Raw genomic sequence first — 17,138 nt, 5'->3', positions numbered from 1 at the left:
GACGACCGGGACAGAGGGAATATAAATAACGACCGGGACACTCAAGGAGAAATTACAGACTGGGATACCGGGACACAAATGACGATCGGGACACAGGCAATATAAATGACGACCAGGACACAGGTATTTAAGAATATCGTTCAAAGACAAATTTTTAATTGTAAGAAGACCGTTGAAAGAGAAATTTCTAATTGTAAAATGACTGAAGAACCTACAATGGCAACACCCGAGGAAGCTGCTCAAAACGAATGTATTCACGCCGAAGTAGCTGAGTTGGTAAAGCGTTATGTTTCAGGTTCTAGGTCCGAGAGGCTCCAGGTTTGAACCTTGGCTTTAGCATTAATACAAAAGAAGAAAAAAACTAAAAAAGGTTAAAACTACAAAAAAACTAAAAAGAAAATATATATATATATATTTATATACATCATCTTTTCCACAAAAATAATAATTTAGTGCTTCTGCTTAAAAACAGCAATCGAATTGATGCCTCCTGATACGCAACTATCAACAAAGTGGCAATCGTTGTGGTCGGTGATCAGTTCTTACCTCGAGATAATATTCTTTATAGGCGAAACAATCAGTTGACAAGAATTGCTTAAATTCATCGATGCTACGATGCCCTACAATATCCTGACGAATTTAAATGACGCCCGGGACACTCAAATAGAAATCACAGACTGGGACACCGGGACACAAATGACGACGGGGACACAGGGAATATAAATGACGACCCGGACACAGGGACACAACTACAACGGGGACGCCGGGGGGCACAGGGGGATATATAAATGACGACGGCAACAAAGGAAATGGTCGATTAGCAATCACCATCAACAAAGCTCAAGGGCAATCAATAGAATCATGAGGTATAGATCTGAATACGGATTGTTTTCCCATGGACCATTATGCGTTGCATGTTCAAGAGTCGGTAAACCTGACAATCTATTTATATGCACAGACGATGGGACAGCAAAGAATGTTGTATATTCGCAAGTTTTACGTAGTTAAAAACATATATATATATATATATATATATATATATATATATATATATATATATATATATATATATATATATATATATATATATATATATATATATATATCCGATGAAGATGCTCAAAGAGTCTATGCCAAAAAACTTGCTGCTGATAGAGAAAGTCAGAAAAGAAAGCGTGCCGAGGAATCAAAAGAACAGCAAGGAAACAGGCTTGAGGCTAAAGAACGCAAAACCGCGCAGTTAGATGAAGATCCACCTGGACAGCGAGAGTCAAAACATATCAAAACTGAAAATGATAGCGATGATGATTGGGTTTGGGATCTTGACTTGGATAAGGTCATCAATGCCTACCAGATTTTAGTTAAAAAAACAAAGGTTCGGCGATATGTATTTCATAGTGAAGCTGAAAAATAAAGAAGAAAAAGAAAACTGAAAAAAGAAAAAATGTAAAAAACTAAAAAATACTAAAAAGAAAAAACACTCAAAGAGAAATTACAGACCGGGACACAAATGACGACCGGGACAGAGGGAATATAAATAACGACCGGGACACTCAAGGAGAAATTACAGACTGGGATACCGGGACACAAATGACGATCGGGACACAGGCAATATAAATGACGACCAGGACACAGGTATTTAAGAATATCGTTCAAAGACAAATTTTTAATTGTAAGAAGATCGTTGAAAGAGAAATTTCTAATTGTAAAATGACTGAAGAACCTACAATGGCAACACCCGAGGAAGCTGCTCAAAACGAATGTATTCACGCCGAAGTAGCTGAGTTGGTAAAGCGTTATGTTTCAGGTTCTAGGTCCGAGAGGCTCCAGGTTTGAACCTTGGCTTTATCATTAATACAAAAGAAGAAAAAAACTAAAAAAGGTAAAAACTACAAAAAAACTAAAAAGAAAATATATATATATATATTTATATACATCATCTTTTCCACAAAAATAATAATTTAGTGCTTCTGCTTAAAAACAGCAATCGAATTGATGCCTCCTGATACGCAACTATCAACAAAGTGGCAATCGTTGTGGTCGGTGATCAGTTCTTACCTCGAGATAATATTCTTTATAGGCGAAACAACCAGTTGACAAGAATTGCTTAAACTCATCGATGCTACGATGCCCTACAATATCCTGACGAATATAAATGACGCCCGGGACACTCAAATAGAAATCACAGACTGGGACACCGGGACACAAATGATGACGGGGACACAGGGAATATAAATGACGACCCGGACACAGGGACACAACTACAACGGGGACGCCGGGGGGCACAGCGGGATATATAAATGACGACGGCAACAAAGGAAATGGTCGATTAGCAATCACCATCAACAAAGCTCAGGGGCAATCAATAGAATCATGAGGTATAGATCTGAATACGGATTGTTTTCCCATGGACCATTATGCGTTGCATGTTCAAGAGTCGGTAAACCTGACAATCTATTTATATGCACAGACGATGGGACAGCAAAGAATGTTGTATATTCGCAAGTTTTACGTAGTTAAAAACATATATATATATATATATATATATATATATATATATATATATATATATATATATATATATATATATATATATATATATATATACATATATATATATATATATATATATATATATATATATATATATATATATATATATATATATATATATATATATATATATATATATATATTTATATATATATATATATATATATATTCACAGGTGGGACATAGGGACACAACTACAATGGCGCGTAACTAATATGGCGCGTAACGACTTACGCGCGCGGGGGGGGCTTGGGGGGGCGCGAAGCGCCCCCACCAACTAGATGTGGGGGTGGCGCGAAGCGCCACCCCAACAGCTAGTTTAGATATATACATATATATATATATATATATATATATATATAGCTAGTATAGATATATACATATATATATATATATATATATATATATATATATATATATATATATATATATATATATATATATATATATATATATATACATATATATATATATATATATATATATATATATATATATATATATATATATATATATATATATATACATATATATATATATATATATATATATATATATATATATATATATATATATATATATATATATATACATATATATATATATATATATATATATATATATATATATATATATATATATATATATATATATATATACTTCATATATGTACAAGTAGACATGCAATTATATACAAACAATAGTATTTTCTCAAAAATTTAGTACGATTTGAATTTTCTAACGTTTCAATAAATAATTAAAAAAAAAACTGTACAAGAGAGGCAGAAATTTGATTTGGAGTATTATATGTTTATGTTCTTTTTTGAGACACTTTTTTTTAAGAATCTGTTTTAGTTCTTTAACACTTGTTGCCCGAAGTGTCGACAATGCGGAGAGTTTGATATTATTCGAAATGATCAATGTGAAGTGTGTCCCTGGGGACAAAAGCCAAGTAATGAGAGAGGTCACTGTATTCCTCTTGAACCAGAATTTATGAGTTACAGCAACCCTATAGCCATCAGTGTTATGGTCATTTGTTTAACAGGTAGGTTAATATAGAATGTGTCATTTTAATAAAAAAAAAGACTTATAATTTAGATGAATTTTAAACAGTGAATTTTAGCAAGTATTGAAATACGTATTTAATTAGTATTTAAACACGTATTTGTATAATAATTTTATACATAAATACTTTTCATAGTATTTAAATACGTATTTAGTTACAAATTATATAAGTAATTTAAATGCATAATCATTTTTTCTGTTCGTAAATACAAATTAACTTTCCCAAAATTCCTAAATACTTTTGTCTATCAAACGCAATTTTCGAGAGTGTTCATTGTTTTCCGACTCCATCTTGTATAGTTAGTTTTTTAAGATGTTGATTTAGAAGAAGACCCAAATGAACATTACTAAAGGCCTGTTATATTTTTAGAAGAGGTATAAATAAAAACAACAAAAGTTCAGTAAAATTTTCCATTGTTTATCATTCGTAGTATTCAGTCTTTTGAAGTATTGAAAACATTTTAAAGTATTTTAACTGAACTGGACTGAGTACTGAGCGTGCTAAAGCTAAACTGAAAAGTATATTTGTGTCATAAAAAGTGCAAGACAACGTTCTCAGACTGCATAATTGAAGAAATGTGACCTCTTGTGACTGTGAAGAAAAACTCTTTCAAAAACCTTGCGCAAGACTCGGCCCCTTATGCAAGAATCATGTGTGAAGACGCCCTATCCACTAATATAGACCAACAGTTTCTAGATATGATGACAAATCTGAAGAAGGAATTTGCTGCCTGGGATTATGTTCTCGTTGTCCCTTGTGTCCTAACCACAGACAGTGCTGGTCCCCACGGGTGTATTGGCATTGTCCCTTGTGTTCTAACTGCAGACAGTACTGGGTCCCGGCGGTTTCGCTGCTGGGCCTAATCTTGGCACGTGGCAGGCGTCTATATACGGATTTTCATTGTTCCTTGTGTTATAACCACAGACAGTGCTAGGTCCTGGTGGCTTTGCCATCGGTCCGCGTGGGCCACAGCATGGCAAAAAGCAGGCTTCTGTATACGGATTCTCGTTGTCCCTTGTGTTCTAGGTCCCGGCAACGCTATGTCATTTTTGGATCGAATTGATGACGTAAATTGGTTTGGTTTTCTGTTTTAAGGTTTTCGAATTTCTTTAATCAATAGTCAAAATATATAGAAAAGTTTGTGCAATCGCCATTTTTTTACATTTTAAGCAATTTATATATATATATATATATATATATATATATATATATATATATATATATATATATATATATATATATATATATATATATATATATATATATATATATATATATATATATATATATATATAAAATACACAAAGTAAGTTGTATGTTTATTTGTTTGTACGCATATGACGTCATTATAAGTATATCAGGCTTTGTATATGATGTCATTATAAGTATATGAGGGGGCGATTCAAAGAGAAATTTCAGTATAAATCCCACAATGGCAGAAGAAACAGCCGAGGAAGCTGCTCAAAGAGTTAAGGCCAAAAGGCTTGCGGCTAATGGAGAAAGTAAGAAAAGAAAGTGTGCCGAGGAATCACAAGAACAGCGTGAAAACAGGCTTGCGTATCAAAGAGAAATTACCAAAAAATCGTGCCGAGGAATCACAAGAACAACGTGAAAACAGGCTCGAGGCTCAAAGAGAAATTACCAAAAGAAAGTGTGCCGAGGAATAACAAGGACAACGTGAAAACAGGCTTAAGGCTCAAAGAGATAATGCCAAAAAAAACGTGCCAAGGAATTACAAGAGCAACCTTGAGCTTTGTTTATGGTGATTGCTAATCAACCATTCCCTGTGTCGCCGTCGTCATTTATATATCCCTCTGTGCCCCCGGTGTTCCCGTTGTAGTTGTGTCCCTGTGTCCAGGTCATCATTTATATTCCCTATGTCCCGGTCGTCATTTGTGTCCTGGTGTCCCAGTCTGTAATTTCAATTTGAGTGTCCCGGTCGTCATTTATATTCCTTGTGTCCCGGTGTCCCGGTCGTCATTTGTGTCCCGGTGTCCCGGTCTGTATAAACATTCGTTTTTGAATTGGTCTTTTTTTTAGTTTCTAGTTTTTTACCTTTTTTGAGTTTTTTTTTTAGTTATACCTCATGATTCTAATGATTGCCCTTGAGCTTTGTTGATGGTTATTGCTAATCGAACATTCCCTGTGTCCCCTTCGTCATTTATATATCCCCCTGTGCCCCCGGTGTCCCCGTTGTAGTTGTGTCCCTGTGTCCCGGTCGTCATTAATATTCCCTGTGTCCCGGTCGTCATTTGTGTCCCGGTGTCCCGGTCTGTATATACATTCGTTTTTGAATTGCTATATGATGAAATAAATTTTTGTATTTTTCCCCTTTTATTCTTTTTAGTTTTTTTTTGGTTTTTACTTTTTTTTAGTTTTTTTTATTTTTTTCTTTTTTCTTTTTAGTTTTTTTTGTAGTTTTTACCTTTTTAGTTTTTTTTTATTTTTATTTTTATTTTTTTAGTTTTGTTTTTCTCCTTTATTTTTCAGTTTTTTCCTTTTTTAATTTTTTTCTTTTTTAGTTTTTTTAGTTTTTTAGATTTTTTAGTTTTTTTTTATTAGTTTTTAGTTTTTTTTGTAGTTTTTACCTTTTTTTTTCGTTTTTTTCGTTTTTCTTACTTATGTCCTGGTCGTCATTTATATTCCCTGTGTCCCGGTCGTCATTTGTGTGCCGGTGCTTTGTTGATGGTGATTGCTAATCGAACATTCCTTGTGTCCCGGTCGCTTTCTCTTTGAGTGTCCCGGTCGTCATTTATATTCCCTATGTCCCGGTCGTCATTTGTGTCCCGATGTCTCGGTCTGTAATTTCGTCAGTCGACAAACATGACGTCAGTCGACAAACAAACATGACGTCACTCGACACACAGACAACTTATTTTGATATATATATAGATTTTTATTTTTTTTAGTTTTGTTTTTCTCCTTTATTTTTCAGATGTTTTCCTTTTTTTTAGTTTTTTCAGTTTTTTAGCTTTTTTAGTTTTTTTATTAGTTTTTAGTTTTTTTATCTTTTTAGTTTTTTTTTGTAGTTTTTACCTTTTTTTTAGTTTTTTTAGTTTTTTTTACTTATGTCCTGGTCTTCATTTATATTCCCTGTGTCCCGGTCGTCATTTGTGTCCCGGTGCTTTGTTGATGGTGATTGCTAATCGAACATTCCTCTTGTCCCGGTCGCTTTCTCTTTTAGTGTCCCGGTCGTCATTTATATTCTCTATGTCCCGGTCGTCATTTGTGTCCCGATGTCCCAGTCTGTAATTTCGTCAGTCGACAAACATGACGTCAGTCGACACACAAACATGACGTCACTCGACACACAGACAACTTATTTTGATATATATATAGATTTTTATTTTTTTTAGTTTTGTTTTTCTCCTTTATTTTTCAGATGTTTTCCTTTTTTTTAGTTTTTTTAGTTTTTTAGCTTTTTTAGTTTTTTTAATTAGTTTTTAGTTTGTTTTTTTCTTTTTAGTTTTTTTTTGTAGTTCTTACCTTTTTTTAGTTTTATTTAGTTTTTTTTTACTTATGTCCTGGTCGTCATTTATATTCCCTGTGTCCCGGTCGTCATTTGTGTCCCGGTGCTTTGTTGATGGTGATTGCTAATCGAACATTCCTTGTGTCCCGGTCGCTTTCTCTTTGAGTGTCCCGGTCGTCATTTATATTCCCTATGTCCCGTTGTCGCGGTCTTCATTTGTGTCCCGATGTCCCGGTGTGTAATTTCGTCAATCAACAAACATGACGTCAGTGGACACACAAACATGACGTCACTCGACACACACACACACAGACATATATATATATATATATATATATATATTGATGCAAATGGTATGTTTCGTTTTTAATTTACTGTTCTTTACTGTTGATTATTTGATTCCTTCTTTTTAGGGAGGGGGACTTTGCCTTCTGCTTTTGCGAAATTATGTCTTAATATTTGCAATTTTAAATGCAATGATGATAAATAAGCATCTTCCTTCGTTTTTTATTTACTAATATGATGTTGTTTTTTTTTCTGGCTGAGTTACTGATTGCAGCAACTATTTTGAATTTTAAGCTTCTGGTACAATATAGTCCTAATAAATGGTAAAAAAAAGTTCCAAAACACTTGTTAGCAGTAATTAATAGATAATTAAGTCTAGTTTTAGTTGGAAGTTTTTCCAATAGAATTTGCCTCTAGTTTTGATGAAGAATCCCTCTTATCTTTTGATTTGTGGGTAAAATTAAGATTGCACTTGTTTGGAATTGTAGCCATTGGTATAGTTTGTCGAAATGTGAAAATATCAATGATAATGACTTTCTATGAATTTGACTGCACTTAAAGACAATGTGGAAATCGTTCCAACAAAATTATTGAAACTTTTAATTTAACAATTTATTACCGTAGATAAAAGATATATATTTGGATTTGACCTTTATTACTAATTCCTTTTTATTATAAACTGAATTTTTATCACAGGTCATATGATCACATCATTTGTCTCCTTTATTTTCTGGAAACACAGGGAAACACCGATCATAAAAGCATCTGGTAGAGAGTTATGCGCAGTGCTTCTTTCTGGAATATCATTATCATTTATAGTGCCATTTATTATCGTATCAAAGCCAAATCCTTGGATGTGTGGAGGCCTAAGGCTTTTTCTAGGCACTACGTACTCAATTTCATTCTCGGCAATAGCTACAAAAACTTCAAGGTATAAGTTTTGTTCAAGATCTGTTAATGTTTCTTGCTTATCATTTATTTTTACAAAGGTATCCCAAAATTATAATACAAGTAAAAAGTGATACTGAAACTTAAAATAAGCACAAGTAGAGGTATAATATATCACGCATAAAACGAACAAAAATCATTATGAATGAGTCAATAAAACCTAAATAAATCAAAATGAAAATGAAGAGTCATTCTGTAAAGACAATTACCACTGATCAATAGCATGCAGTACGGCTTCCACTTCACTTTGCAACACAATTACAAGTCTTCTCTTCTTCTCCACGTATAAATTGTTCTCAACCTTAACAGTAGGGCTCTTCTCTCAATTCTAAGAGGTACAATTACCTCACCTATTATATATATAAGTTACGTCAATTAATATTCATAAGAAAACATAATTTCAAACTACAACCAACTTAAATTATTCTTAGTTTATTCCTTAGCTAAATATATTTTTAAACCATTTTTGAAATACCCGAGAGACCTTCTATCGGAGCTTCATTGTGGAAACTTTTTCCACACTTCAGCATTTGCAAAATCTGGAAAGAAACGAAAGTGCACTGTTGAATTTCGTCTTACCTGAAGTTAAAAGCAGATTGTGTGTTCAAACCATGCTGATCAGGAAATAATCGAAAGCAACTTTCTAAGTGAGATTGATGTAACCTTGCAACAGAATCTTTAAAACATAAACTTAGCATGTCAGACCGTAAAACGAAACCAAAGAAGAGATGGTCGTCTCCTTATGCAATGGTTTTTAGTACACACTTTTAAGAATGAATCAAATCTCTTCTGGCAGGATGTAAAAGCTAATCACCAAATTGTATTTCATAATACTGCAGGTAAAAATTCTTATATCTCTTTTTAATATGACGAAAGCTCCATTGTCTCAAGAAATTCATGCTTCAGTTTCTTGATGATGCCAAAATTACGACATAATTTCAGTTCCGTAGCCTAGTTCTGGTGTATAATGAAGAGGTTTTCATCCAGGATTACAGCTAGATACTTTAAAAAAATTATTTCTGACTGCCTGATCATAACGCTAGAAGTACTAATTTCAGTTATTTTTGAATGACGAGTACAAATCCTTGAAAATAATAGAACACAATTTGTCGACATCTGTTGTAAATCAATTTACATTCATCCAGACTTAAGTTCCCATTTAGATAAGCTTCTTCCGAGTTTCGTTTAGTTTGTCCTTGAGGGTTGTAATGGCTGAGCCACAAAAGGTCAATATAGTGTCGGCTGCAAACACCATCAGCTCATCAGAGTAGTTGTTTATATAATCCGTTCTTATTACACATCGAAGATTATCGCGATGTCGTTCAAAATATCTTCTCCTATATACTTGGAGCAGAATTTGCAATTGGAACCATTATCGTGGCTTCCTCTTAATCCCAAAGTGTTCTAATTTCCCTGTTAAAATTTCATGGTCTATACTGCCAAACACTTAATATCAAGTAGAATAGCAGCAGACGAAAGTCCTGGCTCGAATATCTCGCTGGTTAAGTAAGCTCAATGATGCCAGCGCATCTTCTGTTCAAGGTACTCTTCTGAATTTAAGTTATTATTGGTTTAGCAGTTGATTTGCTTCAAGATAACATTATTTTGATTCTTAATAGATTTTTGAAGAGCTGTGAGAACACCAAGAGAATTGGGGGGTGGCGAAAAAAAGTAGTTGGGTCGTGTTGAAGACCACTTCTATGGAGAGGTACTATTCGTGCATTTTGAGGAATGATAGAAACACCCCCTTCCGTAATAAAAGGCTTATCAAGCATACTAACGGTAGAAGTACTGACTGATTTAAATACTAACTAACTATGTTACGACAAATAATAAATTCGTACAAGAAAATGATATATCAAAGAAAACACGGAAACCTAATAGCTTATGTTTTATAAAAATTACCAATATGTTTTATTACAAGAAATTACAATATAAGATATTTTGTTTATTTGAAAGTTATTGACGGTTCTGAGGTGAAGAGACAATATTAGTTCCATAACAACTCTGCTCATAGCTGTAGTACATACAGGAGCTGTTCTAATAATAATGCTAATTATTTCACTTCGAAAAGAAAATTCTCCCTTCTATCAACTAAAAAGTTACGAATTTTTAGCAAATAGTGTACCCATCTATGGAAAAGCTGAGGGAATCAGATAAAAACAGAAAAAGATTCAAGAAAAATAGACACAAAAAGTGTTCAATCAATAGTTATGATGGTATTATAGATTTTTTTATTATATCCTCACTGCTTATTGACTATTAGCGGACGTCGCAATTAAATTCCACTCTTCAAAAATCGAGAAGCTTTTTAGCTGTAAAAGAAAAATAAAAACAAATGGAAACTAAAAGCCTGTATTTACGGCCAGACGTAAGTCATTACTGCGGTCAAAATCTCAAGTCTATCAGAGTAGATCCATCCTTAATCTTTATCTTCATTCCAACTGCGTACAGCAATAATCCCTATGTGATTTGCATACTTCCATTTCTATTTGTGATTTCTTTTTATTCTTTTTTCTTCCTTTATTTAATCTGTTCTTTTGACCCATAACATAAAAATCTAATTTACATAAAATATCTTATTTTAGTTTTTAGTCTATTTCTGTAGATCTTCTTGGTCTAAAACCATAAAAATTAGTTGCATTTTTCCAGAATTGCCCGCATTTTCAACCAGAGAAAAGGAGGTGTCCCAAGAGCTCGTTATACAAGTCCATCTTCTCAGCTGACAATAGCGGCTCTTCTAGCAAGCATAGAAATTGTGGTAAATGTCTGTTGGTTAATTGCAGCACCCCCAACAGTAGTTTTTATATATCCTGTGAGGTATTTATTTTGTTTTTATTTTTGGGTTTGGGATTTTTGGGTTAATGGAGCTCTTTACTTTTCTTTGAAGAAATTATTTTGTGGAAAAAGTTTTTTAATTAATTTCTATTCGTTTTTATTGACATAGTCTTTTTCATGGAAAAAATCTAATATTTTACACCTTTTAGGTTTTTTCTAAAAGAATCCATAGTTTAGCTTGTTATTTGTATGTTGGATAAACTTTTCAACAATTTTTAATCCAGACACAAATAATAATTTTTAATTTAATTTTATACCTCCTCAAGGTGGCCTGTAAAATAAAACTTACTATTACTTTCAGAATTTTCTATCTTTGCTCTTGGACAACCTGGATACACTTACACTCTTTTGATTTATTTAAATTGTAAGGGCAGAAGTCGCAATAGTTGCTCCGAAAGTTTCAATTTAATACTTCAAATAGTTTTCGAGGTATTGCTAAGGTTCCTTATTGGCAACCGTACACACAGTGCCTTGATTTAGTTTTAAGGAATAATTTAGTTTTAAATCATAATTAGCCAATTGCATAATTGCGGGAGGTTGATATACTTCATCCCTAGAGACATAGTTGCTGGACTGTTCTATTATGCTAAGTGAATAAGCCGTCTCAAAATTTTGACTGGGTGTGTTTGGAAAATGAACGGGCTTGGGAGGAGGGCTACTTAGCCTCCAATCTCTTTTTACTCTTAAAAAAGCCCCTTGAATTTTTAATGTTGAATTGAATTAGCTCCCTTAAAACTTTCAATAATATGTCTAGCTATTATAGTTTGGAGTTGCCTATGATATTACATATATATTCTTTTGAAAACCTGCACGCATATAGTTTTTTTCGTTTATTTGAAAATTCCCCTAAATTTTCCCTGAATGTTTCACTTTAATACCTTTAGAATCATTAGTTACAGTAGCTATAGTGGTAGTATTAATAGTAATCACAAAGTGCCGTCTGGCTAGTTCAAAACCCGTCATAACGTATTCTTAAAGTTCTTTTTTAGCAATGTAAGCTGTTCTGGTGATATTGCTTTGTCACCTTTTTTCTAAAATCCACTAGCTCATTGTTTGTTTTGATGTAGTTTGCCTTCCTTCTGAATATTCTTTAAAAGCTTCACCTTAATACTCCTACCTTGGGTAGTAGCAATAGTTTTAGTAGCACGAATAGCACTATGGGCATAGCACAATTGGTTTCTTCATCATCCCCTTCAACATAAGCTGAAAGTTTCAACTTTGTACCACCAATTGGTCCTGAGGTGTTTTGACGCGTCTTCTTGACAACCTGTGTGGGAATAGTGTGCTTTGATTTAGTTTTATACAGTTTCATTGCATCCGAAATTTTTCACCTTAATACCCTTATTTTCAATAGCAGCAGTAGTAGCAGTAGCAGTAGAATTAATGGTATTAGTCTTAGCTTTAGTGGCGGCGGGAGTATTAGAAGTAGTAATAGTAGGAGTAGTGGTTGTATTATGGGAAGAAGCAGCAGCACTATTTTACAAATATATTATTTTGTTTTGTTCAATATCCCCCCAACCTGTCCTGTTAGTTTCAACGTCACACACTAAACTGTTCCTAAGATATTGCTGTTACACTTGTATACAGACGGCGTGCTGTGATTATGTTCACCTTACCCTAAAAATTCCTTGAAAATGTTACCTTCATACCCTTAGGCATAGTTACAATAGTAGTCACAGTAGTAGTATTGGCATTACTAGCAGTAATCTTAACAGAAATAGCGTAATACTAGTATACTTACGCCCTTTTGACAATCCAAATACTTATAAGTGTTTTGATTTTGTTCAAACACCCCACAAAATTCTCTTAAGGACTCACCTGGATGCCCTTCGTGTTTTTGGAAAGTAAAGTCCAAAAATGCATACCTTTCGCAATGACAAGTATTATACGTGAACATTGAACGAATTGCTTAATTTACAGCCCATGCCCTAAGGACTATTGGGAGGCTGAGATCCCCAAAGACAGAACTCTTCAACTATGCTGAACAAAATATATCTCTTAAATTTTGGTGAGATGTTTTTTTGGGAATGATAGGTTTGGGGAGGGGCTGGTTGGCCTCTTTTCACCTTTGACTCTTAAAAGGGACATTAAAAATTCCAAATTTCGATCAAATGAGCCCTATCCAATCCGAAGTTTATACGACCACCCGTTCCATAAAAGCTTTATATATCCTGGGGCATATCTAACAACCCTTGTCCCTCGGCTTGTCATATGTTATCAGACATTGCTATATGATCTTTCGAATATTGTGAACAAAGCGGCTACCTCATAATTTTTCGGATGTATTTGGGAAAAAGAAGATGTCACGGAGGGGGGCTAAATGCCCTCCATCAGTTTTGACCCTAAAAAGCGAACTTGAACAATACATTTACAATCAAAAGATCAGCATCAACTGACAAAATGAATCGACCAGAATCAAAAGAAGAATATAGAAAATTTACAGGGTAGCACATGCACACTAGGTTGAGTACTTTGCTCGGAAGCCAAACAGAGAATCATGCAAAAACTTCGTCGCCTCTATAACTAAAAGTAGATGGGAAAGTATAGCCTTTTCAAAATGTTCCACAATACAGACAATAAGCATATCATCTGATAAATAGCTCAATCCCTTTAATGTCCACCCTTAAGTAAAAGAATTAGTCGAGATCGCTTAACTAACCTTGGAAAAAAAAAACTTCATTCTTTAGATATAGATTTAGAATCAAACAGTTCGTCGTAACGTGGTAACATGGCAACTGTAAATAAGGAGCGACCCGGCTCAATAGTAACCGAAACTCTACAAAATAGAGTTTTAATACCAATAGATGCATCAAAAGAATGGGATTTTGGTGCTGGTTTTAAATATATAAGTTTCATCAAGTTTAGCATTACCCATCAGAATTTACGAGCCTGAGAAAATTTGCATTATTTTCGAAAAATGTAGGAAACACCCCTAAAAGTCACAGAATCTTCATGAAAACCACACAATCAAATTCAGCGTATTAGAAAACCTACTGTAGAGTTTTCAAGCTCCTATCTGCAAAAATGTGGAATTTTGTAATTTTTGCCATTAGAAAGATCACGGATACGTGTTTATTTGTTTTATGTTTTTTTTTACTGCTTTTTTTCCAGGGGTGATAGTTTCAAACTAGTGGTCCTGGAAAGTCGCAAGAGGGCTCATTCTACCGGTAATCAAAAGTTGTTGCCTTTTTAAGCGACCAAAAGAATTGGAGGGCAACTAGGCTCTCTTCCACGCTCATTTTTAGCCAAGTCACCGGATCAAAATTTTGGGATAGCCATTTTGTTCAGCATAGTCGGAAAATCTAATAACTATAGTCTTTGAGGACGACTTAATCCCCCACAGTCCCTGGGGGAAGGGCTGCAAGCTATGAACGTTGCCCATTGTTTACATATAGTATTGGTTATCAGGAAGTAGGCAGACGTTTTAAGGGGGGTTCTGGCTGGGGGAAAGGTAGGGGAGGGAGTTACGTTGTAGGATCTTTCAGGGGAAGAATTTATCATGGGGGAAGGGAATTTCCATGAAAGGGGCACTGGATTTTCTAGCATTATTTAAAAAACAATGAGAAAATAAATTAAAAAAAAAACTCAACTGAAAATAAGGAGCAACATTAAAACTTAAAACGAATAGCCATTATTACCTAAATGAGGGGGTTTGTCCCCTCGTACATTACTTCGCTCTTTAAGCTGGAGTATTTTCAGTAATTTCAAAAGAGCTATTTATTCTAATTAAATGGCCTTTGTGATCCAGGGGTCATTCTTAAAGAATTGGAGCAAATCCAAACTTTAGCATAAAGAACGAGGCATAGATGAGGGGGCAAACCCGCTCATATACGTAATCTATATATCTTCTATACTTCTACTACTACTAATAACTCACTGCAGCACCAAGCTGCCTGATACCAACACAGCTACGCACGCTCCTCCTCCAACCTAATCTATTTAAAGCCTCCCTCTTTAAACCCTCCCAGGAAGTTCCCATTTCCATTAAATCTTTATTTAAGACATACTCCCAACCCAGACAAGGACGACCTGCTTTCTATGTAACCCCAGACGGTTGGCCAAAAAGGACAATCTTCAGTAATCTGTCATCCTTCATCCGTAGAACGTGGCCTAGCCATCTCAACCTTTCTTTCATTATAGCCCCAGAAAGCGGGATTGAACTACACTTTTCGTACAACCTACTGTTTGAAATACGGTCAGTCAGCCGGGTACCCAGAACAATCCGTAGGCAATTTCTCTGGAAAACATCTAGTAAATTTTCATCAGCTTTTCGGAGTGCCCATACTTCAGAGCCATATTTGACCACTGTCATCACTGTAGCTTCCAATATTCTAATCTTGGCTTATAGACTTATCTTTCTATTCTTCCAAACTTTTTTTAACTGTGAAAAAACACCCTGAGCCTTAGGTATTCTACTTTTAACATCTTCACTGCTCCCACCATCTTTACTAATAATACTACCAAGGTAACTGAAGCTCCCAACCTGGTCAATCTTTTCGTTACCTAATGTCACCTGTTCATGTTCACTTATTCATAGCCTTAGTGACTTAGTCTTCTTAACATTAATTTTCAAGCCTATTTTACCACCCTGAACTCGTAAAACCTCTAAAAATTCATTCATTTTGCTCACACTTTCATCTAATATGCTTAAATCATTAGCATAATCTAAGTTCAGGAGCGTTCTTCCTCCCCATTTGATTCCATGGTCTCCAATTGCCTTTCCTGTGCTCCTTAAGACGAAGTCCATCAAAATGATCCATATAAAGGGGGATAGAGCACAACCCTGCTTAACTCCTGATTTAATACAAAACCAGTTGCTAACCTCATTTCCTACCTTAACCGCAGCAGTATTATTCTCGTACATAGCGCAAATCACTTTAATGTATTTTTCTGGTATACCATACAACGATAAGACCTTGTTAACGCTCTTCTATCAACAGAATCGAAAGCTTGCTCATAATCAATAAAACTGAGGAATAAAGGTGTTTGACAACGAATAGACTTCTAAATTATTAACCTAAGAGTAAAAACATGGTCGACACATCGTCTACCTTTCCAAAAACCGCATTGTTCTTCCCTTAAAACTTTGTCTACAGCGTGTCTCAGTCTAAAAAGTATCATATTACTCAGTAATTTGCTACCTACAGAGACCAGACTAATGCCTCGATAATTACGACACTCACTCTTGTCACCTTTCTTATAAAGTGGTTTAATTAAGGTTTTCCTAAAATCATTGGGTACTTCCCCTTTTTCAAAAATCATGTTCATAATTTTCAGTAGCTTATTCCTAACCTCAGAGCCACCATATTTAAGAAACTCATTAATCATACTATCAGCACCTGGGGCCTTATTAATTTTTAATCCTTTTAGTACTGTCGCTAATTCTTTATCACTAAACAAATCTTCCTTCACATCCAAGGTATCACAAACTTTTTCATTTTCATCTATATCTTTTCCTGCAACTTTATCTCGGTTTAGCACATTCTCAAAATGTTTCACCCATCTTTCTTTAACTTTTTCCTTATCACTAATTGTGGCCCCATTTCTATCTTTAACTGGGACTAGTCCGGATTGGCTACTCCCTTTCAATTTATTAACATGCCAGTATAATATTTTACTATTATGCCGTCTAGCCGCATCTTCCAGATCCTCAGCAATTTAATCCATGGCCTCCACTTCACATCTCCTTAGTTCATATTTTAATGCTTTCTCCATTTTCTTAACATTCCTTTTGTTTTCATACGACCTATCACTCAGATAATTCTTATACAAACCCCTTCTACTCTCTATTAAATCTAAAGCTTTTTCACTAATGTTCCTAGTTGCAGTCTTAGCACTCATCCCTAGGACACCATCAGCAACTTCACAAATTGTTTTTCTGAAATTATTCCATCCACCTTCCACATTGTCAAATTTTAAACTCTCAAGTTTAGTACTCAGCTGTTCCTAGAATTTTTTTCTCAAATTTTCATCCTGAAG

General features: G+C 34.4%; 1 protein-coding gene across 1 annotated transcript in view; it reads left to right on the top strand.

The window, feature by feature from the left end:
- The window catches only part of LOC136029295 (metabotropic glutamate receptor 3-like), a 162,069-nt gene that overhangs the window by 103,712 nt on the left and 41,219 nt on the right, over positions 1-17,138 (top strand). The window contains exons 10-12 of the mRNA XM_065707557.1: positions 3,409-3,598; positions 8,070-8,304; positions 10,974-11,141. Coding sequence (XP_065563629.1) covers positions 3,409-3,598; positions 8,070-8,304; positions 10,974-11,141 — 593 coding nt within the window. The remainder of the gene's footprint in view (positions 1-3,408; positions 3,599-8,069; positions 8,305-10,973; positions 11,142-17,138) is intronic.

The sequence above is a fragment of the Artemia franciscana genome, chromosome 1, assembly GCF_032884065.1.
Source record: "Artemia franciscana chromosome 1, ASM3288406v1, whole genome shotgun sequence".
NCBI lineage: Eukaryota > Metazoa > Arthropoda > Branchiopoda > Anostraca > Artemiidae > Artemia > Artemia franciscana.
This window is presented reverse-complemented; position numbering and strand designations above follow the sequence as displayed.